Raw genomic sequence first — 17,937 nt, forward strand, 5'->3', positions numbered from 1 at the left:
CGCAACTTTAAGTATAGAATTGTTATAACACTAATTGTTATAACACTCCTACAACATCAGTGCAGCGCCACGCACTACAATGACAATAGTTGAAGCATGTTTTATTTTCAAAATGGAAATATGGTTTTGGGGGGGGGGGGCAGAGCTTTGTGACGTCATATTTGAGGGGGGGGTCTGACTTTTTGTGACGCCGAGTGACGAGAGGTCAAAAATTGCGTGACGTCATTTATGGACGGCCCCTCAAGTGAATGGCAAAATTGGTTTCGATTTACATTGTTTCACTTACCGTCGTGTTTTTCAATGTACTAAATCGAGAACTTCAGTGCTTGGGGGATTTTGGAGCTGGCTCACCGCCTGGGCTGCTGCTGCCTTCCCACTCGGCTGTGGTTGCTCGAACCTCCGAGTCGTTCATAGCTCGTGGCTTCTAATATCGGAAGGAAGCGGTGATCGTCTTTGTTCGATGGCCAAGAGCTGCTGCTGCGAGGATGACCGGAGTTTGCGTGATGATCGTTTATGCTCCTGGACACGAGATCAGCAAGGTGTGATGTTTCATTTGTGGGAGTTGCACCGCCTGTACGCGATCAACCGTCGACGCGCCCACCCGGGCCCCACGTTTGCCGTGAGGCACCATGAGGGCCTCCCCGACGGCCAGGGCCTCCGCACGGTCGGAGTGGGCAGAGGCCGGCGTTCGACTGGTGGTTTGAAAAGAACACGGACAAACATTCGAGCTCACGCTTTTGCTTTGGCAACAATTTTAGTTAATTGGGCTCCGAGCGGCTCAACAAGCCTGGAAGCCGGCGCATTTAATCACCTCCGAGATCGAAATGTGGCAAATCGCATGCTAATCAGGAGCAAGTTGGCCCAGGGATTGAGAATCAAATTTGCATGTGAAACGGCGGTGCAGGACTCGATTCGAAGGCGAGTGAATACTGCGCGGTGGTGCATTGCAAGTGGACATTATTATCATCCAACAGTGATCAGCATCGTGAAGTATGGTCAAACTAAACCTGACATCCAACATCACGTGGCGAGATGTTCATCCAGTAGTGGAAAACGTAACTTAAAGTAACCAAAATAACAGAAGATGCATGGAAAATAAATCGGTTTAATTTTGTATATAAACGCGTATAACTCATGTGTACATGCTTGTAAATATACGATTCAGCTAAAAAATGTTAAACACATTTACACAAAGTCGCAAAGACATCAACTCGCTTAAATCTTTACCACTACTCCAGGAGCTCAGAATTATTGCCCAAGTACTGTATATACGTGAGCAAAGTTATAACCATTTACGAAACAATTTGAAAACGTGTCAATATTTTGTCAGAAATTATCTTTGCACGTCTAAAGGACAAGAGAAGCTGTAACGAAATGCGCATTTGTAAACGATTAAACCTTAAAATTTTCTGACACCGACATATTTTTCAAAAACATTCCTTGTGTGATTGCACAGAGTCCGATGAGGGGTGGGGCAGCTGTGTAAAAAACCTGAGGTGAAATTCTCCGTTAAACCGACGATTTAAACAGCAACAGCTCGGGGAATTTTATACTCTGTTCTATGCAGCTGACCGCTGCCCAGTCATACAGTAAATAGCATCCTCACAAGAATAAGTAACCTAACATCCCTTGCAGGGAATCCTCTCGCGATAAAAAAAATCTTCCATTTGCCATCCATCACGAGACCCCTGCGGGTGTCACCGTGCAAAATCATACTTCGAAGCTCTTGCTCGGATTCCCCAGAGCTTTGCCCTCCAAGTGGCCAGCCTAATGGCCCACTCCGACAGGCCAAACCTGGCACAATTGTAGGTTTTCAACTATAATACACGTTTTATGGGTTAGATCGTTTAAATATATAAATGTGTTGTTAAACCCACCACCACCCGACAGCCAATTAGTAAGGTTTGTCACGTAAACAGAACATGTCAATTCGTTACTAGTACAGTCCACCAGTGTGTTGGAGAGCAAAGCCACACCATTTACAATCTAAGTACAACATTTCGCCAGCACTAACTAGCTTCATCAGGCGACAGCCATCACTTGTGAGCACTTCTTTCGCGAATTGGGAGGGGAATCAATGAATGCATATGACTATGGGTATCCATTGCCGATTGGGTTATTTATATGTTAATCAACACACATTATGCATGCGCATTAAGGGACGAGGATTCTCCACAAATCTGGCTGTCGCCTGATGAAGCTGGTTGTAATTACTGGTGAAACATTGTACTCAGATTGTAAATGTTGTGGCTTTGCTCTCCAAGACACCGGTGTGATGTTACTAGTAACGAATTGGCACGTTCCGTTAATGTGACAAACCTTTCGAATTGGCTGTGTCGGGTGGTGGCGGGTTTACCGACACATTTAAATATTTATTACGCGATCTAACCCAAAAAACCTGTGTTATGGATATTGGTCGCGAAAGCCTACGTGTTAAACTGGTTTTCAACTGTTAGATCAGTGGTAGCCGATATGTGAATCGCGATCCATGGGTGGATGATCGCAAAAGATTTTGATTGTGGATCTCGGGACAAATAGGAATAAACACCTCTAATATAAAGCAATTCTTGTTATAGCAAATGGCAAAACAAAATCCCCAACTAAGAATTAATGGATTAATAATATATATTTTAAACCAATAGATTGCACTAGCACTTGGCATGTCTACAGTGTTCTATTAGTCGGTTAAATCCATCCGGGTAACTGTTGGTCAAATATTGCTGGTAGATCACGGAACATGTTGAGATATACCAGAATGGATCACAGTGCTTTGTGGGTTGGACACTGCTGCGTTAGTCAATAAACACCACCGATTCAGTAACCAATATTTTTGTGAAATCACCTTCATCGCAAGGGGGTCAGTGTCTTGGCTGGCAAAGAAGTGGGGCATAAGATATCCTAAACCTTTCATACATCTTGACGCGTATACACCTTCATTGGCTGATTGTACTGATTGGCAAGGTAAAAATTAAAAAAAAAAATTGCGCTACCATTTGAACCGCTGCGACAGGAGAACGAAGAACCGGTGACCTCTGGATTGCAAGTTCAGAGTGCAAACCGTCTGTTACTTCAGGGTAGCATTTCTCATAACCGCCACTGCTTTTTTATCAATTGTTCACCTCTGCTTGCGAGCACAATGTACACTTAATTAACTCTGCAGATGTAAAACCCAGAGTGTGTGCCCACTCATGCACCTCCTCCGACATCTTGTTGACACCGCATCCACGATACACTAGTGCTGTCTGGGTTTCTTAGGCCGGGGAGAAGGCGAGCCCCATGGGGTGGACTCCGCAGGGTTGTAGCCTGGAATCTGTGACAGCGGACACACAAATGGCACAAACGTACAACAAAGATAGTCACCCAAATAAGCCTTTAACAAACTGTGCTGCTGTTAGGCGGCATGGCTCACGAGGGGGTAAGTGGCCAACACCTCTCCCCAGTTCTGATATTTACACACTGCACCAGGTACTCATTTAAGAAAGAGTTGACCTTGGGTAGGCAAAACAGCAGTTCAGATAATCCTCATTGGTGTTGGCGGTGAGTGGGAATTGGGTTGCCGGGTTCATAGCGCAGCGTGCTAACCACTACACCAATGCTCTCACACACACACATGTGAGTATTTCCAACACAAGTGATACGTTATTATTACACTTAATAACACTGAAAAACTTCGCCAAGTCTGATGACTTTTGAGAAACAGGAGGAGAGAAGATGACAACTCCACACAGTAACACACTCTAGTTGGGAATCAAACCCAGTTTTCTTGCGGCAAGATGCAAGGGTTTACCAATGTGCCACCCTGCCGCCCATGGCGATACGTAAACTACCTTAATACCAGTTTCAACGCATGCTTATTTTTAGATATGGGAGGAAACCAGAGAACCCGGAGGAAACCCATGCAGAACAGACTCATGGAGTTTTGTTAAGAAATCTAATATCTACCAAGGCTCCCACACCCTGACTTAGCTTGGTATCTTGAGAACTCGCATTCATCAACAACAGCCCCAAACGATCATTTAAATAGGTCACGTTTCAGATAATGGCCCTTCTTGTGCAATTAACTAGGGCCATAATAAAAATCTATTTTATACAGCACCTTGCATATCGAAATATCTCAAAAAAGCACTGGACATTAAAAAACTACTCAAGTATAGATACAAGCCAATAGAAATGAAGTAAAAGCCGATAATAACAATAATGACAGTGATACTGACACTTTACACAGCATGCAAAATGCAATAAAAGCTAATCATAATGATTCCCCTCACAGTAATAACCAATCAGAATCCAGGAAAAGCCAATTAATAACGACGTTTTCAAGCTGGATTTAAACACACGGACAGTCACAACTGATATAGGTAGGGATAGTATCCCATAGTCTTTGGATATACAGTCTGTTCTATAATACGGTATTTGCGTACCTCAAGAACACCGCGTTTTGGAAAAATCGTGATATAATAAATAATATATATTATATGGGGTAAACCGCAGTCCGCAATAACGCGTGACATGCGTAACACAGGCTGAACAAAGACTAAGGAACGTGGGTAGCATCTAGAAGCATCCAGCAGCATCCCGCCTTGTGTGATGCTACGCCGAGGCAGCCGTTACGACCGCTTATTCCTACTCGCGCGACATAGTTCCATTCATTCAACCGAGTTATATCCAGTTTGGATCCGCGTTATACAAAAAATGCGTTCCTTCATACATTCATCATCGCGTTATATCCAATTTGCCAGTTACAGGAGGTATAGGACAACAGACTGCAGCTCAAAATACTAGCTATACATATATTTTTTCCATCCAAGACCGGAGTTTATATTTTATTCCTGTGTTATAAGGGTATTACGTTCAGGGGCTAAATGCCAATGGATGGGTCTGATAGCCATGGGAGAGCCTCAGGAGAGAGTTTGTGTCATCTTGCCACCCCCTCCATTGAAGGAGCGCAGACTACAGTGGTGTAAAATGTGGTCCATAGTTTGGGTTGCATGGCCACAATCGTACAGTAGCTTGTTTTTAATGCACTGCTATGTATCTGTATGAGTCTCTATGAATCTCTAGGAATCATAATGGGTCTCTCTGTATCTCCTATGTATCTCTGTGTCTCTATGGGTTTACGATACGGTCCCACAGTTTGGGTTGCATGGCAACAAGCGCTATGCTGTGGCTTGTGTCATTAATTTTCGGACCGCTGACGTTCCGATGCGGCGAGCGTTTGTTTTTTGTGCACTACTGCTGGCGCAGCAAACAGCAACAGCAGCATGGTCACAATACAAATCGGTGGTATTCCGAGGTTGCGCGTCGCGCCGCACGGTGAGTACCTCCGGGCGGACGAGGTGCATGCGGATCCGCTGGTGCTGCAGGTTGGACGAATCCAGCGACACGCGCACGCACACGCGGTCGAAGATGTTCAGCGCGATGCCCTCCACGCACAGCGTGGGGCCCTACACAAAACACAAATACATATCTCCAATGTAGCCTTAACAGACTGCTGGGGCAAGTGCTGTTGGCGAGGAGCACAGATGAAGGCCGGCACGGCACACAAGGGAGTGGGTCGCCAGCACCATGCCCGGCCGCCTTTGTCTCCCCAGTGGCGATGTTTACACACCGCACCAGGCATTCAATTGAGTTCCGAGTCAACCTAGGGGAGGCCCAGGACCGGTTCAGATAATCATCATTGGTGTTGACCGTGCGAAGGAATCGAACCCAAGTTGCCGGGATCGTAGCGCAGAGCGCTAACCGCTACACTACCGCTGACTGCTCTCTGCCAAGTGCCCTGCACACAAGCACGGATTGACGTAAACCCAACGTTATTATTCATACTATTACATGGGTCACTCAGAAAAGCCTCACTGATTCTCAAAACGTTTGCATTCAAGGTCACTGCTACGTCTTTGTAAAAGGAGGCGAACGATTGATATGTGCTCCCCAAATAAGTAATTTGCATGTAATTTGCCAACCTTGGACCATGATGCTGGCACACGAATAACGTTACAGGATCTTTTAACGTCCACTGTTAAAGCGGATAGCCTGTAAATATTTTACGCTTAATACACACCACAGCATTAACCGGAGTGGCCACCGAGTTTGAAACGCAAACCTCCACAACACACAGCGAATGCAATACCGCTTGGGCCACCTCACCGCGAGCTGAAAACCAGGCATGAGAAGCCGATGGCTGCAATGACCAAACCAACCGAGGGATCGTGATGTGCGGGCCAGCCAAGGAATTTTAAAGCCTTATTTGGCCATCATTAAGGAGTAGATGCAACCCCCCTTAGGTTATATGGAGTGTACAATTGCAGTTAAGAACATACCTAAAATATGGCTGGAAATGTTGATCCTTTTGAGCTTCTGGTCCAAATTAGGCTGTGTGCATTATCCACGCAGAGTGACAATGTAATGCGGCATGCAAGGCATGCTGGAAAGGACCGGATCCACTGGTCACAAACGTGCTTTTTGCCATCTAGAGATCACTTTTTGCATCAACTACTATTTCCCTCATTTGTTTTTATTCTACAAGTACTTTTCTGCCCTTCGAGTTTCTCATTGTTAAGAGAAAGCATTAGATTTTCTCTATAATTCTTCCGGATCTGAGGGATTTTACTGTATTTTTAATGTGATGTCCTCTCCGTGACAATACGGGCTCCGTCATGGCAGTTATTTCCAAAGCATATTTAATTGTGACCGTTTTATATTTGAAACGCATTTACATCATTTAATTCAGTTTCAGTTTATTTTGGTATAGCCCTGTGAGCCATCCGGCTCTAATGTATCCACTGGTGTAACTTCCTCTGTAATAGTCCACACTGTCAAATGGCAAAAAAACGGAGCTTCGTATCTCACTGCGTTCTTCCACCTTAAACCAAGTGTCTGTGTGTCTGATAGAAACCTAATCGTAGAGAGATGGTCAGGGGGCTTGGGTCCCAGTGCATTAAGCCAGTCCTGGGTTTAAATGCAGAATTCAGCCGTTCGGGAAATGCCAATGCCTCCCGGTTAAGTGAACACATGCCCTACCTCCTCGTCGAAGGTAACGTTGAGCTTGAGATCTTTGGAGTCAAAGAAAACCGTCCCCTCCAAGCCGTACTTGGGAATGAGCACCACCACGGCGTTCTTGCGCACAAACAGCACGAAGCCCTCTTCGCTCACCACTCCCTTGCTCTTGAAGAACAACTAAGACCACAACAACAACAGCCGTTAATCACCGCTACGTGGCCAAGAGCAGACACACGCGCATCACTTACCAAGCCCATAATTATTTAACAAAATTTAAGGTATTTTTCTGCATCCCCCCGCTAATTTATTCCAGTTGTGCTATTGGCATCATGTCATGGGGATTATTTTGAGTTCAATCGTGAAGGTACAATGTCAATTGTATTGACTATAATCCTCCATCACCTGACAGAGCCAATCAAATAAAGTTGTCACATCATGGGCAAATGTGCCAAGTAACCAGGTTTTTTAGCAAACACAGAAGAATGCTGAAAAGCAATGTCAAGTGTAGCCAACCAGTACAGCCACGGCACCACCACACGTAAGCGTACGAATAGAAAACAATTGATTCTTACTACACGCACAATACGATGCCTGCTTTCGTGACCTTAAAAATGGTTTTCAAGAGACGAATGGACGCATTATCAGGTGCCTAAGCACACGCCGTGCAAGCTCCACGTGGCCCACACTTCCGCCTCCCACCTGCGTGTGGAAAGCTACAGACGAGCGTTGGGCGTACTGCGCCATCTTGTGGCGGTAGTTGAGGTTGTTGCAGAGCTGCTGCTGCTGCTTCTGCTTGTCGGTGAGCGCCGGGTACGTGGGGTCGGCGCCCACGCACACGGCCAGCAGCCGGTGCACAATCACATCCGAGTATCTGTAACGGTACAGGGAGACAACAACAACAACAATATTCACATTTGTTGTAGCCTCTATTTAATATGAAGATTAAATTTACAGTAGATACAGGCTGCGGTATGGCCACGAGATGCCAACGGAGCAGCGGTATTAATCCACCAAGCACCGCGATTCATTCTGGTGGATCTCAGCGGGTTTCACGATCCACCAGAAAGCTACGCAAACAATGACTCAGATGGATTTAACGCTGTGATAGAATACTGTACTCTGGCCATACCACGTTCTAGCACCATCTGCTGGTGGAAATTATCTTTGTTAATGTATGAATATAATTCTTTGTTGAGGACTTTTTATTTGTCATCAGATGTAACGCAAATTGCTGCCTGCTCATATCTGTGTTCTTATTTAAGATCCACAACAAAATCGTTAGCGATCCATGGCAGAATTGCAATTCACTTTTGGCCGCCGCTGCAACACGGCAATGGATTCTTGATTCTGCACGTGGAACACTGTCACCCTCCTTGTAGGCGTTGGTGTTCTCCGGATCCTCTAGTTTTTCTCCAACACAAGCCAAACAACCATTTAAGGAATTGGCCAAACTTCCCGTTTATAGGACCTTTTAGAAAAATAAGTCAAAATCTGAATCTTTATCCTGGAGAAATCCGATTCGCGATAAAAGCTCTTTTTGACAGATGTCCATTAGGTAGATGATAGGAGTGTAAGAATAGGAAAGGTAAACAAATCACTAAAAGTAAATAATAGAAAAAAGATATACAAGTTGTATGTTGAACTTCATTCGCACCGTACGTAGCCAAAAGTGCTAATCGGAGGTGTGCCGTAATGACAAGTTAACATTGCATAAGTACATCAATTAATAAATAAATTCCTAAACTTGGGAAAGGCAGCACAGTCCCAGACCACACCAAGACAACAACATAGCCCCCTCAATAATCGCGAAGGTCGATTTCACGCGTGTGCCTGACGCCAGAGCACGTCACCGTCGAATGGGCGACGTGAAGTGGGTGTAGATGGCGGTGGCGAGCCCGTAGTGGTGGGTGTCGGGCTCCATGCCGGAGCAGAAGTAGATGGCCTGCATCATGCAGCGCGTGGCCAGGATGCGCAGCAGAGTGTTGAGGTATGGTGGCGCTCCCGGCACCGCCGCCCGGTCCAGGGACTCGGCCAACGCCTTAGCCGAGTCCACCTGGATCTCGATGTTCTGCGCAAAAAAATCAGGCACACCGGCGTTTGTGAGGTGACTATCCCGCACGTGGCTTGTAGTTCAGTGCTTGGGAAGCAGCAAGGGTTGTGGTGTATTGGAAAGAAAACGTTATTCAGCGCACTTCCTGTAGGCATTCAGGTTTCCATAACCTGGCTAGCCAGGAGAAGGCAGTACAGCAAGTGGATTAATCTACATCTGGCACAGTGCCTGGCTGCCTTCCAGCGTTGTCTGTGGTTCGTCACACCTTTTGAGTTGTTCTGCCTCTAAGGGCGAGTGGAAACTATACGGCTACATCTCAAGATAAAGGTAAAAGGTGCAGCCCTGCAATTGCTCGCTCAGGCCAATACTGACATCGTTTCAAGACACCTCTGCTTCACAGTAGGGGGTAGCACATTCCCACCCATTTTGAGCAGTGGAGTAGCTGGGAAACGAGCCGAGTCCTTCAACTCCCTACACTTGATAACACAGTATGTTCAATGCGGTTGCTGGATTTTGAAGCCAGGGTCCCAGCTGTAATCTCTGGGTCATAGGGTGACCCAGGTGACCCTTGCAAATGAGACTATTATGGTCTCTTGAGTTCTCACCCGGTTAAACCAAAAGACCTCAAACAAAAATGTGAGCCACCCGGCGACCTCTGAATTCCTTGCGAGGAGGATGATATTGAAGGAAGGTTAACAGAAATCTAGAGACAGTAGAACCCCTCTTAAAGACGGTAATTGGTTCCACGAACCCGAGCATTAAAGGATTTGGTCATTAAGCGAGTATAGGAAATGTGTTAAAAGCTTAATTCGTTCCGATAGCATCGAAAGTTTCCCTTGTTCACCCAAAAAACGTACTTTATAATATTTAAACAATGGATATTAATACATAAAGATACTAACATTATAACCACATCATATTAAAATAAACACTGTTAATAAATGCATTAATTCATTTTGATTTAAAGCTTTCGTGACTGCAGGGATTCATATTCTTGGTTCTTTCGGTAAATTCACGTAGAAGGGAAACAATAAAATAATACAAATATAAAACAATAAAATTCTCACGACGTTTCGACTGCAACACAATCAATCATCATCAGGTGTGAAAACCACAACAAGAAAATGTGATAAAAGTGGCGGATATTTTAACGTTAGCACCACGCAGAGAGATTTGATAAACCATTTCGGGTCTTAATTGATTGATCACGCTTAAGGTGGCTTTCAGAACGCATCCATTATTTTTCGTCTCCCCCCTCCTCTTTTCCGAACATAGATGGACTCGTCCATCTGAACAAACTGTCAAATCTCTCTCCGTGGTGCTAACGTTAAAAATAACTGGCACTTTTTTTCAAATTTTCTTGTTGTGGTTTTCACACCTGATGATGATTGCTTGTGTTGCAGTCGAAACGTCGTGAGAATTTTATCGTTTTATTATTTTATTATTTTATTGTTTCCCTTCTACGTGGCATTAATTCATATTTACTGTACCTACAACAGCCCGTCGTTAACAGAGAAATGGTCGGTTAAGCCTACACATTGAGCTCTATGGAGGCCCGTTGTTAAGTGATTAGTTAACAAGGGTGGTCGTTAAAAGGGGTTCTAACTCTACCTTTGATTTCGCCGCCTTCACCAAGATGTCGTAGTTGGAAGGCGGAGGCGCTGGATGGCGTCGGAGCAGCGCACACTCGGGGAATTCGCCTACGATGCGCTCCGCCACGGAGATGTTGGCGAGCAACATGAACTCCTCCACCATCGAGTTGGTCTCCCTGTGTACACGCACCAGTTTCCGCCACCACAACACATCAACCACAAGGGTCAAGAATCTTTATCTTAGATTATTTTGCTGATAATAAATTTCCCACGTGATAAGCCACTTTGTTCAGCTATCATTTGTGGTCAGGGTTTTACTTGGTAAGATAAAAATAGTTTAGTTATATTTGTATATTTGTTTAAGTTATTTGTTTACCTTTCCAATACTTTGCAATCCTAACGTGTGCTTGTATTGTTTGTTGTTGTAACGTTGTGACCTGCCCCAACTGGACATCTGTGAAAAAAGAGCTTTACAGCTCATCGGATTCTTCCAGTAGAAATATATATATATATTTTGATTCTGATAGAGAGATCTTCACAACAGTCGGATTGCAGTCATGGGAGGTGTCTTGTTGACGAGACTCACTTGAGTTCCTTGGTCTGCAGGTCGATCGGGTCGTGGGTTTCGCTGTCCATGTGGAATCGGACCTCAGGGGATACCAGAGTCAATGCCCTACGGGTGGAGAAGGGACATGAGCGATTATCATGTCCAGCCAAAACAACACAGAATCTTAATATAAGACACTTCACAAACTCAGATATTTGAGTTGAACATGCACAGCTCGTTAAGTCAATCCACTGCTGGATGAGGGCCACCCCATGTCATGCGGGTCGTGGGGTGGTTTTACCGTACTTAACCGTGGTGGTCAGTACGCGTTGGCAAAGGTGGGGGAGCACAGACATGGGAGCATTAAGTAGAGTAAAATAATTTATGTCACTGCATTGTCCTCTATTGCCACAATGTAGCCCCGCAGCAGCCTGTAACACTCCAATCTAGAAGGATGTTATTAACCAGGTAAAACCTTAACTTCTTTATTGTTTTAAATTTTGATTTAAAGCTTTCGTGACTGCAGTAATTCATATTCTTAGTTTTTTCGGTAAAGTCACGTTGAAGAGAAACAACAAAATAACAAAATATATATAAAACAATAAAAAAAATTCTCACGACGTTTCGACCATAACTCAAACGGTCATCATCAGGTGTGTCGGTTTGCATAAATTTATTTATGGTCGAAACGTCGTGAGAATTTTTTATTGTTTTATATATATTCTTTATTGTTGCCTTCATTTCCGCATCTCCAGCTTCTTCAGCCTCCCACTCCCAGCCCCGCTCACTTCCCCCCCCCCCCCTGGCATTTTGCCGTGCTCGCCCCTTTAATCCCTCTAGCAGCACCCCACTTCCCCTATCCCACACCCCCCTCTCTATCTCTCCCCCTTTGCTCTCCCCCACTTTCTTACCTATATAGCCTCTTGTTACAACAGCCATTTTTTGCCCACTTCAGCAATTGTTTCTGGCTGTGGTTGTCCCACCTGAAGGACGCTTGTGTTGCGCCCGAAACGTCGTGATTTAATTCAGTTGTTATTTTATTTTATAGTTTTACATACGTGACTTTACTGAAAAAAACAAAGAGTATGAATCCTGTAACACTTGTTTGTGCATGGTATTCACCCAAGCGTCATGCATCACGGGGTCAAAAAAAGCTACAGGTGCAGCCTTGCAATTGCTTGCTCAAGCCACTGCTGGAAGAAGGGGGCTCCCATAAGAGGGGGCCCCTCTAGAGATACACCGTTTTACAGTCCCTCTCAATGTATTTTAGCCTACTCTTCCACGCTGGCCGGATGTCTTAGAAGACACGGGAGTAACCGCACTTTACCGCGCCACAGGCGACCTGCCGATCGACTAAATGTGGTGCACCCATTAATACTGCTCAGCGCGCCAGAGGCGGTGGAGGGGATGAGGATCTTGACAATGAGTTACCCGTTTTGAATGCGCCTCTGCTTGAGGATCTTGGCCAGGGAGTTGAGGCCACGCAAGCTGCTGGTGACCGGGTCCTTCTGCCCGGCGTCGTCCATCATTAGCTGAGCCTCTGCGTACGTCAGAGACGCCTGCGGGGATACGATGAACACACCACGGGTGAACCATGGGGTCCTCGCAATTACACAATGCCCACGCCTGATCCAAGCCCAAGCCAGAACTCAACAGATGTCTACGTGGCTCCCGATGACCACTGAGGGTTACGCTCACCCAAAGACAGTAAAATTGATATTTTTTTAATTCTCAAAGCTGGAATTTAACCAAATTTAGTGCAATGTAATTTGGTGGTCTTTCATGCAGTGAGTTTAACACGTAGGCTTTCGTGACCAATATCATCCATAATACAGGTTGTTTGGGTTAGATGGTGTAAATACATAAATGTGTCGTTAAACCCGCCACCACCCGCCACAGCCGACTAGTAAGGGTTGTCACATAAACAGAACGTGGCCAATTCGTCACTGGTACAACACACCGGTGTGCTGTACTCGTGACGAATTGGCATGTTCTGTTTACGTGACAACCCTTATTAGTTGGCTGTGTCGTGTGGGGGTGGGTTTAATGACACATTTACATATTTACACGATCTAACCTAAAAAAAAAACCTGTGTTTTGTGCAGTGATTGTTGACTGGACAGAGACCATCAACTCACTACTTTCATGTCCTACCTCGCACCTCCGATTAGCACAGTTGGCTACGAACGGTGCAAAAGAAGTTCAACATACATATTACCACTTGTGAACCCGGTTCATCTCGCTACACTTGTGAACCCAGAGGTGCAAGCTCAACGCTCTGACCTCTCAGCCATCCGGAAACCTCAACTGCACTAACATAGCAAGGCACCGATACAATACACGTGAAAGCAAACGAGAGTTTTACAAAAACTGAACGTCTGTGGGGGGGGGGGGGGGGAAATCACCTTGGAATTGATGATGCTCTTGGTAAAACGTGTGCTCACGATCTCAGCCTTTGGAGTCATCTCCCATATGCACGAGAACGCCAGCCTGCACGCGCACAGCACATGCACCGTCGCCATTCACCGTCGAGTGGCGGAGTCGTCGTCATTGGAGTGGTGCAGGGTGTTCACTCAGGAAAGCCTCGAAAGTCTCGAGACTCTTTTTCAGGAGGGTCTTGCCAAGTTTTTGGTAGTAGAGTCATTCTTTCAGCAGCGGGATGTTTGGCCAAATACCGGTTTGGGTTGTTACAAATTACTCAACTGGAATATATACGTAGCAACCATTGTTCGACTGCAAAAGCTTTGCAGTACCCTCCCGAAGTTATGAGATTCAGTGAGGCTTTCCTTGGTTAAGGATCATAGTAGTAATAACACGTTTATGTTAGCGATGAGAGGAAACCTGATAACCTGGAGTCAACCCATGCTAAATAGGGGGAGAACATACAAAATCTACATGGAAAGGCAACCAAGTCGGGCATCAATCCTAGGCCATTCTTGCTGTGAGACACGTGTTACCATTGTGCCATCCTGGTTTGGCTGTTTATGTATGTACACATGCTTGTGTGGATCTGTACAAAGACACTTTAACAGTGCCACGCATCATGGGATTACATGTGCACCTGGCAACAACGCACGTTAGCTGCTGAGTATGGGTTGCAATGTGCGCACTCGCGAGTTAACAGTTGTTGGTGCATCTCACCAGTCGACGTTGGATCTCAAGGAACACAGGTTTGAGCTCAATAACTCTGGCACCATATCAATCCTCTGCAGGCGCACAAACACATAAACGCAACCACTTCTCTGTCAATAAACACAATCTGGCAAATACATATGCACCAACTCAACGAGTGTTTTGCAAGCAAACCCACACACGATTAAGTCACCTGCAGGTAACTGTTCAGCAAGGGGATGTTTTCGTGAATGCCAGTTAAGATTGTATGGGTTTTATTTAGAGGAAATCTGATGAATCCAGAGGAAACCCATTCACTAACAGGGGAGAGAACAAACAAAACTGCAAGCAAAAAGGCACAAGAGTTGAGTAATCAAACCCAGCGTCTCCTTGCTGCAAGGCACGAGTGTTACCACTGCGTCGATAGCCTGCCGCTCATGATGTCATGGTACATCATATGATAAGAAATCCGCAAAAATCACCTCGTTTAAAACATCATGAGAGATATTTAGCATTGTTGTTGCACATTTTTTAATTCTAATTCATTTTTAAGTTATCGTTATTCATACGGGAAGTACTGGAAAGCACGCAAAAAAATGTGGTGAAAATGTCAAATACAATTACAGTTGTGGGGAAACTGCTACCGCGATGATCGTTACATCATAATATTTTACATCATGTCGTGAAGTTAAGAATGAAAAGATGAAATCGGCGGGTCGTAAAACACTTGATATTGTGGCAAGAAGAAATCCACATCTCACCTTCTCACACAGGTAAACTGTGGTACCACGCAGAGATGCCTCCTCATCCAAGGCATTCCCCGGCCGGATAAAGTAGCTCACATCAGCGATGTGTACCCCAACCTAGAACACACATTAATACACCGTCACCACCCTCACATGCATGGATGTGTAATGACAGGGTGATACCTGCCGGCCTGTAAGGGTAATTAAGGTTATAGCTGCATTACATAATGCCTTATTATGAAGGGGCGTATCTGGGGTAAAGGTCAACGGCGGAGTCAGTCGAGAAGCTCCGGGAACCATCCCGAAGGGCCTAGAAGGTTCTAAAAAGGGGGCGTGACCAGAGGTGGAGCTTGGCCACTCCAGGCAGATATAAAGAGCACCGAATCAGAATTTCGGGGCTGTTAGCGTGGGGTCTGGGTCCTGGTTGCGTCGCTACCGTCGTCATCTCTTCGTCTTCGACCACGTGGCTGGTTCTTCTGCAAGAGCAGCTCTGTCTCCGCCGCTACGCTCGTCAACCAGCCAGCGTAGCTACGCAGGACGGAGATGGGCTGCGTGCTTGTACAGCCTAGGTGTAGCCGCGTTACGAAGTGTATCGCCCTGTGTGCTTTTAATAAATAAGACGCCTTCTACTAGACGTCTGTCGGAAGTCGCTCACTCCACATGCATGCATAACCTCCACCATAGCCACTCCAACCAAAGCACAATAATGTGAAATGAAATGCACACCCATTACTACCTGGTGCATTCATTGTGAACCAGGCATTCGGCCAGTGACGTGGACACTTAGGCCAGTGGGGTCTTAGCCATGGCTTGGCTCAGGCTTGGCTCTCGCGCAACATGCATTGAGATTATTTCTATTATTTTGGCTGCTATAAATGTCCAAATGATGGGCCACTTTGTTGAGCTATTCATTTGTGGCCAGGTCACTAATCAAAAATAAATCAATACCTCAGTGGGCTTTGTCTGGTAAGATGGGGATGGTTTCGTTGTATTTGTTTGTGTTTGGGTTATTTGTTTATCTTTCTTGTACTTTGCACTACTAATATGTTTTTGTACTGTTTGTTGTTTTAACGTTCTTACCCGCCTCTACTGGACATGTGAAAACTAGCTTTATAGCTCATCGGATTCCTCCAGTATAAATATTCTGATTCTAATTCTCAATAAGCCACATCAAAACAACGCTTAAAACCCGAGCTGCCTCTAAGCATGGTTCCAGCCCTGAGCCTCTGTGTCCCTTGTGCCTCCTCGTATATCTCTGCATGCTCCCATCCACGCTCAGAATTTCCGTGAGCTGAGCCTGAGCCAAGGCACTGCTAAGCCACTCATACGTCTTTGGAGGCAACGGAGCAGATCAAGCCAGAACCGAGCCATGTTGAAGTCAGTCCTGAGCCGAGCAGAGACCAAGAATACGGGCACTAAGGCAACAATGTTTGGAAACTTAATAACAGGAATATTGTCCACCCCTTTGTCAATCCACTGCAGGATGAGGGCTTCTCCATGCCGTAATGGGTCGCGATTGTCATTTGACCTTGCTTTATTACGATGGTCAATGCAGGTGGTGAAGGGGAGAACTTGGGCAGTTTTTCTAGATATCACTCTGTACCGGTGTTAGCCATGACTGGAACTAAACCAGCTTGACAGGATGAATATGCAGTGCACTTATCATTGTGCCACTAAACTCCCCTTGTCACCTCCGCTAGCATTGACAAAACCATGAAAGGAATAGGCACGAATTACCGCGACCGTTACCACGATTACCACCACCAAATGAATACCTCGGTGTTCCCATTGTCGAGCGGTTTGCAGTGTAGGGCATCGTCGATGTCTGTGCAGCCTGGAGGATCCACACTGCAGATGGACAACGCACAGAGGTCCTCCCTGCTAGCCTGGTCCTTGTACGGGACGCACACAGCACCAGGTTCAACAAAACGCTGCCTTACAACAAACAAAACACAGGGTGAGCCATACATGGGTAAACCAACTTCATTCTAATGGCGTCCTATCTTCTCAATAGGCGACTGAATATTTTGAAAGTACAGTCCGTTCTCCTATAACTCCGCGTGTTTTCAAATCGTGAATAAGATATAATGCGATGAATGCATTAGGGAACACATTTTTTTCATAACATGGATGTGAATTGGATAAAAGGCGATCGAGTGAACAGAACTGCGTTGTGCGAGGCAGAATAAGCGGTTGTACGGTTGCCTCGGTGTAGCATCACACAAGGCGGGATGCTGCTGAATGCTTCTAGATGCTACTCACGTACCCAAAGTCTTTGTTAAGCCTGTGTACGCATCACACGTGTCCTTGCGGACTGTGCTTTACCCTATATTATTTATTATGCGATTTTTCCACAATTCGGTGTTCTTCAGGAACGCAAGTACAGCGTTATAGGAAAAAAGTCTGTAGTCCCCTTGCTCCATTCATTTCTGTACTGGACCATCTCCACGGCTACTGCAGAGTCCTCCACATCCTGGCTCACCACTTTGATCCGCATCTCTCGAGGCCTGCCTCTCGGGTCTCCGCCCTGGTGCTTCCATAAGTCCGTCGCCTTCCTTCCTCCGATGTGAATTTCCTCTCTTCTTACGATGATGTGTCCGAGCCATCGACTTTCTTTCAGGTCGACGGCTTTTCTATATACGGTCTGCGGTAAAGGTGTAGAGCCCCGTGGCTTCTCGTTCATGCCAGTGCAGCGGAAGGACCTCGACTGGAGGGAGAGCTCCAGAGAGGCCCTCTAGAAGGTATTCTACGCAGGCCAAACATCTTTAAACTGTTGAGGTTTGACAGCACGATGATGATGATGATGGGGGTGTTTTCACATGTGTCTATTGTCGGGGGCCTATACGTCGGGGGCCACACGTCATGGGCCACATCAAAGGCCACCAGGGGCCACCA

At 45.8% G+C, this 17,937-nt stretch overlaps 1 protein-coding gene and 1 long non-coding RNA gene across 2 annotated transcripts; both read right to left on the minus strand.

The window, feature by feature from the left end:
* Window positions 1-1,087: 1,087 nt before the first annotated feature.
* Window positions 1,088-5,440, minus strand: LOC142906070 (uncharacterized). The gene is made up of 2 exons (XR_012930047.1): window positions 5,322-5,440; window positions 1,088-3,310 (listed from the first exon to the last, which is right to left on the minus strand). It is a non-coding gene; the product is annotated as an uncharacterized LOC142906070 (long non-coding RNA).
* A 3,396-nt stretch (window positions 5,441-8,836) lies between these two features.
* LOC142906069 (exosome complex exonuclease RRP44-like) lies at window positions 8,837-10,829 on the minus strand. Its single transcript, XM_076053509.1, has 2 exons — window positions 10,658-10,829; window positions 8,837-9,064 (listed from the first exon to the last, which is right to left on the minus strand). The coding sequence occupies exons 1-2, from the start codon at window positions 10,799-10,801 to the stop codon at window positions 8,843-8,845; spliced, it is 366 nt and encodes a 121-aa protein (XP_075909624.1). The 5' UTR covers window positions 10,802-10,829; the 3' UTR covers window positions 8,837-8,842.
* Window positions 10,830-17,937: the final 7,108 nt, after the last annotated feature.

The sequence above is a fragment of the Petromyzon marinus genome, chromosome 61 (genome assembly GCF_048934315.1).
Source record: "Petromyzon marinus isolate PM22_M1 ecotype Great Lakes invasive population chromosome 61, UKy_Petmar_22M1.pri1.0, whole genome shotgun sequence".
Lineage (NCBI taxonomy): Eukaryota > Metazoa > Chordata > Hyperoartia > Petromyzontiformes > Petromyzontidae > Petromyzon > Petromyzon marinus.